The sequence below is a fragment of the Octopus sinensis genome, linkage group LG1 (genome assembly GCF_006345805.1).
Source record: "Octopus sinensis linkage group LG1, ASM634580v1, whole genome shotgun sequence".
Lineage (NCBI taxonomy): Eukaryota > Metazoa > Mollusca > Cephalopoda > Octopoda > Octopodidae > Octopus > Octopus sinensis.
Genome location: NC_042997.1, coordinates 130138768 through 130157244, shown reverse-complemented (window position 1 = coordinate 130157244; position 18477 = coordinate 130138768). Strand labels below are relative to the sequence as shown.

The 18477-nt window shown below is 38.2% G+C and overlaps 1 protein-coding gene and 1 long non-coding RNA gene across 13 annotated transcripts in view; one reads left to right on the top strand and one right to left on the bottom strand.

Moving 5' to 3' along the window:
• LOC115217488 (GATOR complex protein WDR59) overlaps window positions 1-18477 on the bottom strand; it is a 150926-nt gene that overhangs the window by 78866 nt on the left and 53583 nt on the right. For 9 of the 12 annotated variants that reach the window (XR_004999976.1, XR_003882171.2, XM_036504592.1 and 6 more), the window contains exon 22: window positions 4020-4074. The exons of the other annotated variants lie outside the window; for them this stretch is intronic. Coding sequence is in view for 7 of the 9 variants with exons in the window: in XM_036504592.1 (XP_036360485.1) it covers window positions 4020-4074 (55 nt within the window). In the remaining 2 variants the exon portion in view is untranslated. The remainder of the gene's footprint in view (window positions 1-4019; window positions 4075-18477) is intronic. 12 annotated transcript variants of the gene reach the window in all.
• Window positions 1339-4730, top strand: LOC118764195. Its single transcript, XR_004999984.1, has 3 exons — window positions 1339-1349; window positions 3728-3732; window positions 4660-4730. It is a non-coding gene; the product is annotated as an uncharacterized LOC118764195 (long non-coding RNA).

Genomic DNA, 18477 nt, shown 5'->3' with positions numbered 1-18477 from the left:
ATGTGTGCATGCATTAATATGTGTATACTTGCATGTGTGTGTGTGTGTGTGTGTGTGTGTGTGTGTGTGTGTGTGTGTGTGTGTGCATGTGTGTATTATATACAGAAGTCAGAGAAATTGTTGTATAAATTTCAAGGTGTTAAATAAAAATAGAGGCAAGACATGGCAATAAAATGAAAAGAAAAGAAATATGTGAAGAAGTATGTAAAGAAATATGTAAGGTGTTAGTGATAACGATAACAGGTTATTATGAAGGTAATGTTTGAGAGAAGCTGCAGCAATGCATGAACAATGGTGCTGTTTAGAACAGTGTTATGTGAAATTTCTTTGTAGGAAATATTTGGTTTTTTTACTTTTTTGAGTTTATTTCACACTTGTTAAACTATGAAAGAACAAACAAGATCTGTTCATTCTAAGAAGCTGAGGATGAATAAAACCTTTTATTTTCCTTATTTTCTGTTAAAAAGAGGCTGATGGAAGGCAGAATGAATAAAATTTTCACCTTGCAGTGCTTAGTTTTACCTCTTTACTTTCCAAGTTCAGTTCCTACTGCTGTTTATTTTGCCTTTCATCCTTCTGGGTCTAATAAGTAGCCCTAATATCTAAATTTGACAATCACTGATGACCTCCCTGTCTTGTATCCCCATAGTAAAAATGATGTCCTGAACACTAACCACTTTCTTCCTCTTCAGAGCCAGAAAATAAAACTGGCAGTCTGTCAGTTACGATGACAAGGGTTCCAGTTGAACCAAACAACAGAACCGCTCACACATAGAATGAACATGCAACTGGCTGAGCACTCCACAGACACGTGTACCCTTAACATAATTCTCAGGGAGATTCAAGCATGACACAGATGACAAAGCTGTCCATTTGAATTACAAGTACAACCCATTTTTGCCAACTGAGTGGACTGGAGCAATGTGAAATAAAGTGTCTTGCTTAAGGACGCATCACTTCACCAGCTATCAAACTCATGACCTTACAATCCCGAGTTGAATACCCCAACCACTTAGCTATGTACCTTCACAGAGCCAAAAAATACTTTTAGCTATAAACAATGACGCTCTATAGATCTGAAGTAAGATCCATGAAGGAATATTGTTCCTGTATTTCTAATGGTGCTGCTGCTAAACACAAAAACATGCTAGACTATATCCAAAAGGATGCTATTAGATTCAGCTGGCAGAAACGTTAGCACGCCGAGCAAAATGTCAAGCGCTATTTCGTATGTCTTTACGTTCAGAGTTCAAATTCCGCTGAGGTCGACTTTGCCTTTCATCCTTTCGGGGTCGATAAATTAAGTACCAGTTACACACTGGGGTTGATGTAGTCGACTTAATACCTTTGTCTGTCCTTGTTTGTCCCCTCTATGTTTAGCCCCTTGTGGGCAATAAAGAAATAAGATTCATTGCTAAAGACTCACTCTCCAACACATTACAGCTTCTGTTCCACATGTATTCTAGTCTTCACTCTTCTTCTTCCATGCTTACAACAACAATTGCTACAATGAAGCACTAGCTACTTGCATACTACCTCCAATTGGCACACTCCTCTTTTCATCACTCATTCTGTGTCTCTGCACTGGTTATTGTGGGGTTCTGTACTAGAGCCCCACAGTAACAACTACACCAAATCCTTCCTCCCAAGAACATCAGCTCCAAACTGAACATTACTATATCACTCTCACTAGTTTTGGAGGTCCAGGAAAAGTCATGGGTACTTCCTGACTGATATTATAAGAAGAGGAATCAGTCAAATATCAAGAGTAATATAATTGGCGGTGCTCCTCCCTTAAAGCTTAAATTTTTCTGTCAGTGTGAAAATACATTATCTCTCTAAAGGAAGGAAAAGCACCTGTTTTAGTTCCATCAATTTATTCTTACTGTGGCATTTCATTAGACTCCCACATGCTAGTAGGTTCCTTATAATCCTTTAGCATTATTTAACCCAGCCATATCTAGCACAAATATGTTAAAATTAACCAAATCCAGCTTCTCACACCTACACTACAATGTCATTCTGAAAATATACAAACACACCATTGAAATCTTTAAGCTACCAGATAATGTGTGATTAATTCAAAACAGTATGAATAAATAAGCAATACATTTGTCAAAGAAATCTGAATGCTAAAGGGTCAAACAAGTTACAAAGATATAGAGATCAATGTGGTAAAAACAGGATGTTGTGACATTCATACATTTTTGAAGTATGTTTGCAGTGTAAATGAAGTCAGATTGCTTGAACTGGGAATCAAACAAGTTGACTGATTACAACTCATCAGTACCTCATTTCAGCTTGCTCACCATAAATGATGACAATACAACACCCAGATCATCAAATCATTTCGAGTAACAATATAGAGAATTTTAACGACTTGGTTTTTTATAATTTCAGTGACATGATGTGTTCCTTGTTATTATAGTCAAGTTAGCAATGCTAGTGTGGTCAAGTTGGTGTTGGTAGTGTAATGAAGTTGTGGTCACATCAGCAATTATAAAATAATCAGGGAGTAATGCTATACTCCAACCATAGTCAGTTTAGTGATTTATATAGTAAATGATATGTCTTAATATAGTCTATAAACATGATTTCCATGAACCAGTATTAAAATACTTTCTTAACATGTTTATTGCAATGAACATTGTGAGGTTAGTGTTACCTAACCTGACATTCTATTAAGTTATGCAAGACACCCAGAGAAGATGCTTATATCACTGAATGACTTTACAATGATGAAATTACTATTAGAGTAGTAATGGGATGCATATGGAGGATGGCAAGTGATCCAAGAGGAAGGAACCAGTGAAAAAGGGAGACCGAGGAAAGCATGGGAAAGTATGGTGAAGGCTGAGCTGAGGAAGCTGAACCTCACAAAGGAGATTGTGCTGAAGAAGACCCAGGCAGCTTATGGATGGATATGTGTATTGTGATGGAGATGGTGATGATGGGTAACTATGTAACTAGCAGCTGCCACAATCGCCAACCTAAGAAGATGAAAATACAAATTGCATGGAGACAAGTGGATGAGTAGAGAAAAATAGATCATCTAGTCTGATGAGCAATGAGTGCTCAATGAGAATTATCTAGGAGCTGGATTAGAGTAAATTTAGTACCACATAAAGGTTGATGGATTGAAGACATGCCAAGAAAGGATTATGATAAAGTACGAGATCTTAGAGAGATACAGAATAGAAACAAGATTGACATCATGTTGCCTTGCCCCTTCAGAATAGGGTTGTTCCTTATTTCTTTATTGCCCACAGGGGGCTAAACATAGAGGAGACAAACAAGGACAGATAAAGAGCTTAAGTCGATGACATCGACCCCAGTGCGTAACTGGTACTTAATTTATCGACCTCGAAAGGATGAAAGGCAAAGTCGACCTCGGTGGAATTTGAACTCAGAATGTAACGACAGACGAAATACCGTGAAGCATTTCGCCTAGCGTGCAAACGTTTCTGCCAGCTTGCCGCCTTCAGAATAGGGTTGTGTCATATAAGAGAAAAATATGGAAGCTAGTGAAGTGAGGAGGAATTTCAGAAGTTTACTAAGTGTAATTTGTTTATTAAGTGTAATGTGGCATGACTGTGTTTACTAAGTGTAATGTGGCGTGACAGTGAATGTGTCAAGAGAAGGTACTGAAGAGAAGGTGAGTATGGAAAATCACTAGTACTGAAGAGAAGGTGAGTATGGAAAATCACTATGGAAAGATAGAAGAGAGCTGAAGTAAAGAAACTAATTCACTGAAAATACTCTCTCAGCAGTACTAAGAAAACCAGCTGATTGAATGACTCTATAGTAATATTACACTTTACACAACAGTACCATTGTTCAACTTTGTTTAGTAGTTATCATTATCATCATCATCATTATTATTATAACTACTACTACTTGTACTATACTACAACAGTTTACTCATAAAGCAGCAGCTAAAAATTCAGAACAAGAGATTGATAAATGAAATAAATTTAGTTGTGGCTAAAAATGACCCAAAGTGAGAAGAGCCCACTTACAGAGTATGTTCCAGTCTTCAGGGCTACTACCTCTGTCCACATAGGAATGGTCACTCTACAGAGAATCAACAGAAGATTAACAGACACAGGCAAAATAACACAAACAACAACAACAACAACAACAAAAACAAGAACAAGAATTACATTTTGTTTTACACAAACCTCTTCACCTGTATTTTCAATCTGGTTCTGGAAAAAGTTCACTGCTACTGTAAATAATGGTTAGATTTAAATTTGAATTCTTTAACCATTATACTGCCACACACTGCATCTAATGAACTCAAATAAAACATATATGAGAGAATAGGCACAATGAAGTTCTAAACAGTTGAAATAACTTTGGTTAGCTGTCTTGAACAATTATTGACTTGCGTTGAGATTTCAAGCAACTTTCTAATGCTACAAGCTTTAGAAAGAATATGTATTTTGCATGTTAGTTATGAGTACAATGAATTATTGGACAATATTGATTTTTCTAAAGGAAATGCTTACCAAAAGTCAATAAATCATTTAGATCAATACATTAAATAATTTAGTAAGGTAAAAATATCAAATAACAATAGTAAATTAGATATTAAAAAACACAAAGCAAAACAAAAAAAATAGAGAAATATTTAGTAGTATGGAGAATATACATTAGCTTAACCCTTTAGCATTCAGAATACTTTGTCGAATATAATGCTTATTCAATCATATTCTTTTGAATCAATCTTGTAGCTTCAAGATTTCAATGATATGGTTATTTATTTTGGAAAGTCATTGTAGAGTAGGTGTGGGAGACAAGATCTGGTCATTTTAAATATAAAACGGGTTAATATTTAGGCCTGATATGGCTGGTTTAAATGATAAAGGGTTAACTGGGAGAAACATCACTCTTTGGATTGTCTTTTAAAATGGATTATGTTCAGAAAAGAACAGTATTTATTACATATATTCTTTATTCCCTGGCAATTCTATATTCATAAAGACACATTTGTTATATATTGGCTTATTTTATTTTCATGCAAGGTTTCTCTGATAACTTACATTGATCTCTTAGTGACATATCTTATGAAGTTGTTTACTTATTTCAATGATAAAGGTAAAAAATTTCCTCCCAAATATTAAGCTTTTAAATGTTGTTTCAAATACTTCTGTAAGTAGCACTTATACTAAATGTTATTTTGATGGCTATATTTATGATAGCAGATGAGAATGTCCCTTCACAAATTCAACCAGCACACGTTACTGTTGTTGCTTAGTAACCAGGTCATCATCATCGTTTAACATCTGCTTTCCATGCTGGCATCAGTTAGATGGTTTGACTGAAGACTGGCAAGCCAGAAGGCTGCGTCAGGCTCCAATCTGGTATGGCAAGGTTTCCACAGCTAGATGCCCTTCCTAACGCCAACCACTCAGAGAGTGTAGTGGGTGCTTTTTACATGCCACTAGCTTGATGGCCAGTCAGGTGGTAATAGCATTGATCACACTCGAATGGTGCTTCTTATGTACCACCGGCATGGGAGCCAGTCAGGCAGCACTGGCAACGACTACATATGAATGGTGCTTTTTATGTGTCACCGGCATAAGTGCTAGTCAGGCAGTACAGGTATTAGCCATGACAATGATTACACTTGACTCAACAGGTCTTCTCAAGCACAGTTTATTGCCCAATGATTGAAGGGTACTCTTATACTACACTGACATAGGCCACGGTTAGGGTCTCACTTGGCTTGCCATCTCCAAAGACCTTGGTCACTTGTCATCGCCTCCGTGAAGCTCAAAGCTCAAAGGTTGTGCTTCACCACCTCATCTCAGGTCTTCCTGGGTCTACCTCTTCCACAGGTTCCCTCCACTTAGGGTGTAACATTTTTTCACACAGCTGTTCTTATCCATACGCAACACATGACCATACCAGCACAGTTGTCTCTCTTGCACACCACATCTGATGCTTCTTATGTCCAACTTTTCACTCAGGGCACTTACACTCTGCTGTGTGCGCACACTGAAATTACACATCCAGCGGATCATACTAGCTCCATTTCTTGCAAGCTTACGCATGTCTTCAGCAGTCACAGCCCATGTTTAACTGCTGTGTAGCACATATGTATCATACAGTCTACCTTTTACTCTGAGCAAGAGACTCTTTGTTACCAGCAGAGGTAGGTGCTTCTTGAACTTTGCCCAGGCTATTCTTATTCTAGCAGCTACGCTCTGAGAGCATCCACCCTCACGACTGACTTGGTCATCTAGGTAATGGATGCTATCAACTACTTCTAGTTTTTCCCCCTGGCATGTGACGGAAGCTGTTTGCTCCACATTTTCACTGTTTATTGCCCCTGTGCATTTGCCACACACAAAAACTATCTTCCCAGTTAGCCTTCCTTTGATATTGCTGCACCTCTTACGTGTCCATAGCTTACACCAGGTACAACTTATGGGAGTTTCTACCAACACCTTTTCTACAGAATGAGCAAGGCCATCTACCTGAAAGGATTTGTGTTTTGTCTGTCTTCCTACTTACTAAGACCTTGGTTTTCGCTAGATTCACTCTAAGGCCCTTCGACTCTAAACCTTGCTTCCACACCTAAAACTTCTCCTCTAGTTCTGATAGTGACTCAGCTATTAGAGCAAGGTCATCAGCATATAGGAGCTCTCAGGGGAATCCTGTCTTGAATTCCTCTGTTATTGCCTGGAGAACTATGTTGAATAAGAGGGGCTGAGGACTGATCCTTGGTGGACCTCTACCCCTACCTGGAATACTTCACTATACTCATTGCTAACCCTCATCTTACTGACAGCATCCCTGCACATGGCTTGTACAGCTCTCACTAACCACTCATCTATCTCTAGTTTCCACATTGACCACCAGATAAGGTATAGGGGCACACTGTCAAAGGCTTTCTCCATGTCAATGAAAGCCAAGTACAGAGGTTTATCTTTGGCTAGGTATTTCTCCTACAGCTGTCTTACCAGTGGTGCTTCTCCTTGGCACAAACCCAAACTGCACATTGTCTAAACTAACTCTCTCCCTAATTAGTTGGGCTATGACCCTCTCCCTAACTTTCATTGCCTGCTCCAACAACTTGATACCTCTGTAATTATTTCTATCTAATGCATCACCTTTACCTTTGTAGCAGTTGACTATGGTGCTGCTATACCAGTCATTGGGTATGATTCCTTCTTTTATTACTTGGTTGACTATATGGGTGACTAGACTATAGCTTACACCGCCAGATATTTTAAGCATCTCAGTAGTGATTCCTGATAGGCCAGGGGCTTTCCCTGTTTTCATACCCTTAATTGCTTTATCTACCAAGGTACTGTCAATTCGAATAGCTGATCCCTCTGTTGGGTCGACATTTGGCAGACTCTCTTTCTCCCATTCATTCTCTTCATTTAGCAACTTTTCATAGTGGTGTCTTCAAGTCTCTCTCTTTGCAGCCTCATTAACTACAAGCGAGCCATCATCCATGTATCTCTCCTATGACATCATGATTCTCTCTCACACACTGTCTTGCAACACAAAACACTTCAAGTCTTCGGTCTTCATGACACAAAACATTAACAAATTTTTTCTTATTTGCTTCCTCTCTGGCTAAGTAAACCTGTCTCCTAGCTTCCCTTCTGGCAAGCAGATACAGTTCCCTGCTACCACCGTACTGCCAGTCTTTCCATGCCTGTTCCTTTTTCCTAATGGCCCTGTCATCTACATTGTTCCACCACCACATTACCTTAAGTCGAGAGGGGACTTTGCACCATCCACAGATCTGGTCAGTAGCCCATAAAAGGTTGTTCTGTAGGAACTTCCAGTTGTCTTATACATTATGTGATGCTATATACTCCTCTATTTCAACAAAAACTTTGAGTAATACATCTCTAAATCTGTCCATTCACAGGAGCCTTAAGCTTCCAGACCCTTCTTTTCTATACTGCTTGTCTTCTGGGCATCCATTTAGCCCTGATCCTGAAGTCGCTAACTACTAATCTATGATGTGGGGCGCATTCTTCACCTGGGAAGGTTTTGGCATTTATAAATAACCATCTTTCCCATTTCCTAGCGATGATGTAGTCAATCTGACTAGCGTCTCAACCAGACATGTAGGTGACCAGGTAACTGGCAAGTTTCCCGAAGTTTGTATTACAAATCATAAGATCATTTGCATCAATCAAGATAAAGCAGATTAACATAAATATGACTGTCCCAGTTTTGTTTTCAAACAAGCGTGCCCAGGGTCACATTATCCATCTTACTTCCATTGAGACAGTTGGGTCATATTTAAAAAAAAAATTTGGCTTTTATTTCTAGCAGGTCTAGGGACCAAGTATAGACTCCTTCATTAGCTCATGGTTTTACTGTGTACAGTTTAGGCAAAATATCAAAACCAAACTGTCTGTCCTTTCTCAGAAATAAGAACAGACCGATCTTTTATTGTTAAAGATCCCTCTTGAGCTGGAGGGTTACAAAAATGTTTTGTAACCTGTTCAGTGTCTGAATTAAAGGAATAATATCCATGTCTCTATTCTATATACGTGGTATTTTATGTGCTTGATAGCAAAAAAAAAAATAAATAAAAATAAAAAAGCTGTAGAGAGACAAAATACTTTAAACAATTTAGTTTTGAGCTACATACTAAATTCAAATACAGATTCTGACAGGTTGACATACTTCTTGAGTTGATACAAGTATCTCAGATATATAAAGGAAGTGGGAATGACATAATGTTCTAATGGTTCTCCAAATTTACATGACTAATGCACAGCTTTATAACATTGATATCATCTGATGTCAAGACAAAGGTACACACATACACATGATGAGCTTCTTTCAGTTTCCATCAACCAAATTCTCTCACAAAGCTTTGGTTGACCTGGGGCTATATGGAAGAAGACGCCCAATATGTTGAACCTGAAATCACATGGTTATGGAAGCAAGTCATACCACCACCTAATTGTTGGGGGCTGGGTCATTTTCTGTCCCTAAAGAAGACTTGTTACTGTTAAATTGGAAGGTTTGTTTATCAGGAGAGATTCCAAATGTTGCTGAAGCTTTCCCGGTGATCTTAAAGGTTTTAACATCAAGGAGACAGAAACATTTTTTTTTTTCAACCTGTTTTCTTCACTGTCCCTTGGTTTTTCCATACTTCTCTTTAGCATCATCATCATGTCATTTTCACATCCACGTTTTCCATGCTGGCTTCTGTGCCGGTGGCATGTAAAAAACACCAACTGGTTGTGGTTGTTGCCAGCCCTTTCTGGGCCCTGTGCCGGTGGCAGGTAAAAAGTACCCGCTACACTCTTGGAGTGGTTGGCGTTAGGAAGGGCATCCAGCTCTAGAAACACTGCCAGATCAGACTGGAGTCTGGTGCGGCCTCCTGGCTTCCCAGACCCCAGTCGAACCATCCAACCCATGCCAGCATGGAAAACGGACATTAAACAATGATGATGATCATCATCAGCACAGGGTACTAAATTTATAGAAGAAACACAGCTGAATTTAATCGACTGTCTCCTCTATAACCTTGATACTATGTATCGATATTAACATTACAAAGCTATGGAGTGAGTTAGTTGTTACTTTTGGAGGAGACATAACAATATAATATCATTCCAGCTTTCTTAATATATCTCATATATCTCAGACCTTCTGTTTCATGTAATCATTATCACCATCATTTAACGTTCACTTTCCATGCTAGCATGGGTTGGACAATTTGACTGAGGACTGGCGAACCAGATGGCTGCGCCAGGCTCCAATCTGATCTGGCAGAGTTTCTACAGCTGGATGCCCTTCCTAACGCCAACCACTCCGAGAGTGTAGTGGGTGCTTTTAAAGTGCCACTGGCATGAGGGCCAGTCTGGCAGTACTGGGAATGGCTACGCTCGAAAATGGTGTTTTTGAGGGCCAGTCTGGCGGTACTGGCAACGGCCACACTCGAAAATGGTGTTTTTTACATGCAACCTGCACAGGAGTCAGTCAAGCAGCACTGGCAACGACTTCGCTCGAATGTTTTGTTCACGTGCCACCAGCACATAATAAAACCTGTTTGATCTGGTTTATCATATTTCATTGAAACTGTATGAAAGTAAATTAGAAACAAGATTGATATATTTTCTTGGTTGAATTTTAGCTATTTCACAAAAACACCGAAATCCCAGTCAAATCAAGGAGCCTATCTACAGCTACTTTATCCACTAGAAATAGCAGCCAAATCCTTAATCTCACCCAACTAACTTATAAAACAGAGGTCACATTGCATAACCAAGTTAAAAGTTTCAGACAGTCATATGACCAAATTGTAAATTGAATGTGATGGTGGAAGAAAGTGAAAAAGATGTGAATGAGATAAAATGTGGGGCAGGAAGTAGATGATGTAATTCAGTGAATGAAAGATAAAGAGAACAAGTATGAGTTGTGGAGGAGAGGTACCATGAGAGAGAGAGAGAGAGAGTGGTGAGTTATTTAAAGAGAGAGAGAGAGAGGTGGCTGATGTGGTAGTTGGTATGAGAAGAATGGTTGGTTGTGTAATGTGAATTAACCAATCATATTTAGTTACATCAAAAAATATGTTAACTGTTACATAAATATATTTACACACACACACATTATATTTGGCTTTGAATTTTGGCCGAGTGGACTGGAGAAATGTGAAATAAAATGTCTTGCTCAAAGACACAATGTGCTGCCAGGAATTGAACTCATGACCTTAGGATCATGAGCCCAAAACCCTAACCGCTAGGCCACACACCATCAATATCAACAAACAACCTGCAATATCAAACACGTGTGATATTTCAAAATTTTTTTCCATAACTAATCAAATGCTTTTTAAGATGATTTAAGTATGCCAATGTGGAGGCAAATGGCCTACTGGTTAGAGCAGCAGACTCGTGGTCAAGGGATTGTGGGTTCGAATCTCAGACCAGGCAAAGTGTGTGCTTAAGAGCAAAACAGCTAAGCTCCACGTGCCTCCGGCAGAAAGTAATGGTGAACTTCTGCAGACTCTTACACCACAAATTTCTTTCATTCTTTCCTCCAGCATCTTGCAGCTCAGCTGCGAAGGACCGACATCCTGTCCAGGTGGGGAACCTATACGCCAATGAAACCTGGAAATTGGCCCTTATGAGCCAAGCATGGCTCAAGGAGGAACAAACAACAACGATATAAATATATAGCTCTTTTGAGTACAGGTCGATAAGCTGTCAAACTTTTAGCTTAGTAAAACAATATCCAAGCCCATATAACAGGCCTACAATGAATAACTATATCATCATAAAACCTTCTTGCTGTCATTAAATAACCTGTAAGTTACCAATCTTACAGAAAACTTTATATCTTGCTTTTCCGTTATGGGTGACCTAACAGAAATATCAATTTCAATGCAAATACTACATAAAAACAGTTTCAAATCTAAATGGCATTCATATATTGATTTTGACAAGTGACTGTGGGTGCTTGCATTTGAGGTAAATGGACCACAAAAGCAAGGTAGACCAAGGAAAAAATGGAGGGGACAGGTGGAGGAGGAGATTGGGAGAGTTGGCTTGAGAAATGAGGGTGCCTAAAACCGGGCAAGATGGCGAGATGGTGTGAGAGCGATTGCTATAGCACTGAGGTAGATCCGGCCACTCCCATTAATGGGGACAAAACCTGGATTTAAAACATCAGATGATGATGATGATGACAGTCTCTCATATATATATAAAAAAAAGAAGTTATACTAGTACATAACAAAGCAAACTTTGTCATAAACAAATCTCAGAATAGATTATTTACATTATTTACATTTGATGGATATTTGTCCTCATCTTGTTTGTTGTTAACACAATGTTTCAGCTGATATACCCTCCAGCCTTCATCAGGTGTCTTGGGGAAATTTCGAACCTGGGTTCTCATTCCTAAGATATTTTTCGTTGTTGTTGTTATTATTATTATTATTATTCAGGTCACTGCCTGGAATTGAACTCAGAATCACGGGGTTAGTAAGCCGCGCTCTTAACCAGTGGTTAAGAGTGCGGCCTACTGACCCCAAGATTCCGAGTTTGATTCGAGGTAGTGATCTGAAGGAGGAGGAGGAGGAAAAGAAGAAGAAGAAGAAGAAGAACAAGAACAACAACAACAACAACAACATAGAAAAATACCTTAAGGAACGAGGACCCATGTTCAAAATTTCCCCAAGGCACTCGACGAAAGCTGGAGGGTATATCAGCCGAAACGTTGTGCTAACAACAAACAAGACGAGGACAAATATCTGTCAAATGTAAATAATGTAAATAATCTACATAATTTCTCATCTCTTAAATATAGAACTGTAACATCTCAGAATATCACTTCAATTAATAAAAAGTTCTCAACAAGCCTTCTGTCTAAATCAAGTAGCAAGGCGAAATCAAAGGTAGTCATAATGATCTAAAATAAATGCGCAGGAGTGACTGTGTGGTAAGTAGCTTGCTTACCAACCACATGGTTCCAGGTTCAGTCCCACTGCGTGGCACCTTGGGCAAGTGTCTTCTACTATAGCCTCGGGCCAACCAAAGCCTTGTGAGTGGATTTTGTAGACGGAAACTGAAAGAAGCCCATCGTATATATGTATATATATATATGTGTGCGTGTATGTTTGTGTGTCTGTGTTTGTCCCCCCTAGCATTGCTTGACAACCGATGCTGGTGTGTTTATGTCCCCGTTACTTAGCGGTTGGCAAAAGAGACCGATAGAATAAGTACTGGGCTTACAAAGAATAAGTCCCGGGGTCGAGTTGCTCGACTAAAGGCGGTGCTCCAGCATGGCCGCAGTCAACTGACTGAAACAAGTAAAAGAGTAAAAGAGAGAGAGTAAAGAGTATATTCTTATATATTACTATATTTTATATCTTATATGTAACGAATAATATGTTATATGTATGTATATTATTGTAATTATCAGTTTAGTAAATAAATAAATAAGTTAACATAATATAATGTCTAAAAGTTGATGAACCACCTATTGTTCTCCTCTATTTTCTTATTGCTATATATATATATATATATATATATATACAGTACACCAAATTTCCATTTTACAGCAACATGGTAAATGAATATAAAAGAAGTTTTTTGAAACGTTCTCAGCTGAATATAATTAAATCAGGTCATTGTGACATTGAAAATAAATAGCTTATATTGAGATTGAAGAAACCGCCCTAGCTCACACACAAAGAGTACCACTTTACATGCTAGAACAAGTACTAGGCTTACAAAGAATAAGTCCTCGAGTTGATTTGCTTGACTATAGGCGGTGCTCCAGCATGGTCACAGTCAAATGACTGAAACAAGTAAAAGAATAAAAGGACAGTAAAGAATATATATAGGTGCAGGAGTAGCTGTGTTAAGAAGCTTGTTTCCCAACCACATGGTTCTAGGTTCAGTCCCATTGCATGACACCTTGAGTAAGTGTCTTCTGCTATAGTCTTGGGCTGATCAAAACCTTGTGAGAGAGCTTGGTAGATGGAAACTGAAAGAAGCTCATCATATAGGCACATATATATGTATGCACCACTGAGTGTGTGTGTGTGTGTGTGTGTCCTCCCCATCACTGCTTAACAACTGCTGGTGGTGTGTTTATGTCCCCATAACATAGCGGTTCAGCAAAAAAGACTGATACAATAAGTAATAGACTTGAAAAATAAGTCCTGCGGTCAATTTGTTTGACTAAAATCCTTCAAGGCAGTACTCCAGCATGGCCGCAGTCAAATGACCAAAACAAGTAAAAGAAATAAAAGAATATATATAACACACACTGCACCACAGGCTGGTGACATGATGCAAGATAAATATATGTGACATGACAGGCTGGTGGCACATATGGAGACTGAGATGTGATACCACAGGTTTATGGTACTCTGGAAAGCTAGTTATTAGTGAGTGTGTGTATCAGAGGGACAGAGTACTAAAAAATGGATAGTTCTAGTTGTGTAGGTGTATTTTTAGTAGAGAAAGAATTTTTTTTCCCTTTCACAGCTCCTGTCATGGTTACATTCTAGAAAAGAGAAGTAATCAATGATCATTTGTTTTAAGCCTAAAATATATTTTATTTGATAACCAGATGTAATACATAAACACACTGGTTATTTTAGTTATATAACAGTGATTTTGAAGCTATTTTAGCATTATCACATTTTGCCAATGGCAGCCCCACCCCTTACTAGTTTGTCTCCAACCATTTCCACCCTAATGTACCTGACTTCATCATGGGCATTGTGCATCTCTTTCACACACTCCACAACATCTCTACTGCCACTTATTACTACCCTGACCCAACCTACTCCAATTACCTTCCCCTCCAGCTGATATTCACAACTGACCATCTATGTTTATCTGCCACTCTCCTCTCACACAACAGTATAATTACTTACACCATCTCACACCACTTCTCTTATAATTCACCTTCCTGTTACTTGAAGGTATGTCCCAATACATCTTTGTCACCAACTGTTGTTTTCATCAAGTGGGGCAACCATTTATCTTCCCTACAGCAAAACACTTGTTCCTCTATCATACTTTAGCCTGACATAACCTGGTATAAAGATACCTTATTCAATATCACTCCCCACTCAGTTGAGAGGTCATGTCTTGTACGTTACTCAGTGACCTCACTAGTGCTAGTGCCACATAAAAACCACTCAGTAAACTCTGCAGAGAGGTTGGCATCCAGCCATAGAAACTATGCCAAAGCAATCCTCCGGATTGCCGGTTCCTGTCAAGCTATCCCACATATGCTATTATGGAAAAACAGACATTATATGATGGTGATGGTGGTGATGATGGTTAGCCAAAACTCACAAAATCTGTGGGTACTACCTGTTAGCACTAACTGCATTTTTATACTTCATGATTTTTGGCCCATCCCACAAATGTATGTGTGGTGTGTACGTATGCATGTGACTTTGTACCTCTTTGTCTTGACATGGTATGATAGTTGTAAATGAGTGTCAGCATCATAGAAGTAGCTTCCTCTGCTTTTAATTTTTGTGGAAGGGAAATATTATCTTACTCAGAAACATGTGAGAATTCTAAACAGATATGGCATTCGATTGTAGAAAATCTTTCCCTCAAAATTCTGTCTGACCCATGCCAGCATGGAAAAATGAATATTGTAACAATGACGACGATGAAGATGAATTTGTCTACTCAGCCTTTGAAAATTCCCTGGTTCAACCCCTGCCCCTGCTTCTTATGAGGAACACAGTTTTAAAGGACATCTAGCCTTAAACTTTTAAAGTTACAGCATTGAATAACTGTTTCAAAGAGGTCTAACTGTAAAACAAACTGAAAAAAAAACAAAAACAAAGGAAAAACAAAATTACTAAAAGAAGAAATAATAAGAATTAGTCTCAGTAATCAAAGTGAAGACATACTGAGTATATTTAAAGAGTAATTCATGAAAGCATAAATATATTGAGAATTCTTGAAATGATAAGTAACAAGAAAGAATATCATCTCCAACATTTGGTAATAACTGTGAAGAGAATGCATCAGTGTTAATGATTGGTATTTTGTATAGAGAATGTGTTGGTGTCTGTGGTAGCTGTAAAGAAAGGACTTTAGTACTACTGGTATCTATGAAGAGAAAGATTAGAATCACAGCAGTAGCTGTGGGGTAGAACAATAAAGAAGGCATTAATCTGACTAATAGCTGTGAAGAGAAGACAGTAAAATCCTGGATAGCTGTGTAAAGATATTATTTTCACTGGTGGTTATGTAGAGTGACATGAATGTTATTAGTGACAGTATAGAAAACAAAATAAATAAATAAACTATATACATATAAGGCACTGTGAAACAATATGTAACAAAAGGGCAAGCTCAGTAGTGGGTTTTACACTCTGCTCCAGTATTTAGTGTTGTACGACACGGGACATCAACCGCAGAGTAGGCTAGAGTGTAGAATACAAGCCAAATAATACAAATAATAATAAACACACAAAATTTTGTCAGGGTACAGCTCACAATTTCAAAGCAACAAAAATATTTTAACACAAATCAAATTTAAATCTTGAAGTGAATCTAACAGATTTTGCGTGCTTTTTAAATGGATTATAAATACCTTCCATGCTGCAATTGTTTTTGTTTCAGCACACAATCTCAGATCAAGTCACTTGCTATGCAAGTACATCTCCAGAAATAATAATAACTTACAGAAAACCAGTATGGTATTCGTTGCTTTATAGAGCATACATGTGTTTCATCAAAATGTTGTAATAATTACAAAACAGTTGTAGAAACTGCTATGTAATATGGCATTTTACTGTAACATGTGAATGTTCCATATATCAATGAATACCATACCTGTTTACTGTAAATTATTATTACATATATATACAATATATAATATATATATCTAAACAAAACACAGATTATATACGACCAACAACAGTAATTATCAGCAGATATATTTTAATCCATCATTGATTAATAAATAAATACTAAAAATAACAAATTATAGACAAAATATTTGGAAGAAACCTAGAGTAATTCTACAAACAAAGCAGAGTTGATTTCAACTCAGAGTTTCACCGAAGTAATATTGTTGCTAGGAGTAGCTAATATGTTACCGACAAAGACATTGTCAATGGTTACAGAAAACATTTGATAAATTTATCCACACATTTTGATGTTTATCTATATTGGTTTCAAATTTTAGCACAGGGCCAGTAAATTCAGGGGAGGGTCTAATTCGGTTACATCGACCCTAGTGCTCAACTGGTACTTATTTGATCGGCCCCAAAAGGGTGGAAGGGAAAGTTGACTTTGGGGGAATTTGCAATCAGAATGTAAAGACGGATGAAATGCCGCTAAGAATTCTGCCAGCTCATTGCCTTAAATGTTTATCTGTATTGCAAACATATTTCATAAGTGTAGTGTGTGTGTGTTAATGTATATATGACAGTGTGTGTGCATGCATGTGTGTGTGTTAATGTACATGTGTACAGTAACTCCAATGTGGCCTCATTAATGCTGGGGTCTTGTAAAAACCATATATTGCAAAGTGGTTGGCGTCAGGAAAAATATCCACCCATAGAACATACACCAAGCGAAATGCAGTCCTTGGACCCATCGGATCCTATTGAATTGTCCAACCCGTGCCAGTATGGAACATGGAAATGATGATGATGCATGACAGTGTGCATCTGTAGCAGCTGCAGAGTTCATATGGAGTGTATAGAACCACAATGTGCTGATGGCAGCTACTTCCACACTTGCCCCTTTCCATGATCACTGGAGTTGAATTAATGAGCAGCTATTAAATAAGTCTTTCTCTGTCATCACTTCACCTTTGAAGCAACACACATGAATTTGGAAATATATACTTCACATGATGAAGTATAAACTGGGAAATTTAAACCTCATGTGAATCCTAAAGATGGCCCTTCATTGGGATTTACTGCTATTTGTAAACCAAACACCATATATTAAGTGTCTGATATTTAGTACAATATTTCCTTGATATTCACAATAAAGCTGGGTCAGCAATGATTACAAACAAATGCTTTGTTACTGCCAGATTGTTTTTTGATCTGTGGTTTGGTCTACCTTACAAAGGAAATGACAAAGGACTCAGATATACGGCACATTGCTTTTCTCAAGAAGACCTGTCCTCTACAGTATGCCACATAAAAAGCACTAGGGTTGGTGTGCCATGTAAAAAGCATTGATATATGGTGTTTGGTTTGCAAACACAATATCATCATCATTTAACGTCTGTTTTCCATGCTAGCATGGATTGGACGGTTCGACTGTGGTCTGGGAAGCCATGGAGGCTGCACCAGGCTCCAGTCTGATCTGGCAGTGTTTCTATAGCTGGAGGCCCTTCCTAATCCCAACCACTCTGTGGGTGTTTTTTTACGTGCCACCGGCACAGAGGCCAGAGGAGGCTGGCAAACGGCCACGATTGGTTGGATTCAAACCACCAGGTAGCAATGGAATGTTTGATATCAGCCTTTGTTACTGGTTTTGTTGTGAACAGTTTGGAAGTATTTAGCTTTTAATATAGATTCAAGATCATTGATATGTCGTTGTTTCTGTGTTTGCAAACAGTAGAAGAATGTGTGAAATTTATTTATTTATTACATTCACTAAATCAGCAGACTACATTGAGTTCCCTTTTCTAGCAGGGGTGCTGCAACAGAATGTCCAGAGATGGGAAGCAAATTAGAATGAACAGGAATGGGTTTCACTAGATGATCCCCTACTTCAGACATTAGAGACTACTTGATTCTTTGTAACTCTGGATGACTGAACAATCTTTTCTATGGACAACACTGCCCACCCAAATAAGGAGTGGAATACAAAGTAACTGAAAAATAAACTTAAAACATTTCTGAATAGGAATTCAACCTCTGCAGCAATCATCTTTCAACAAGCTGTAATCCATATCTTACAATTGTGTGTCTCTCTCTCACTTTCTCTCTTTCTATTGTGAGGATATAGTCATAAGTATTCT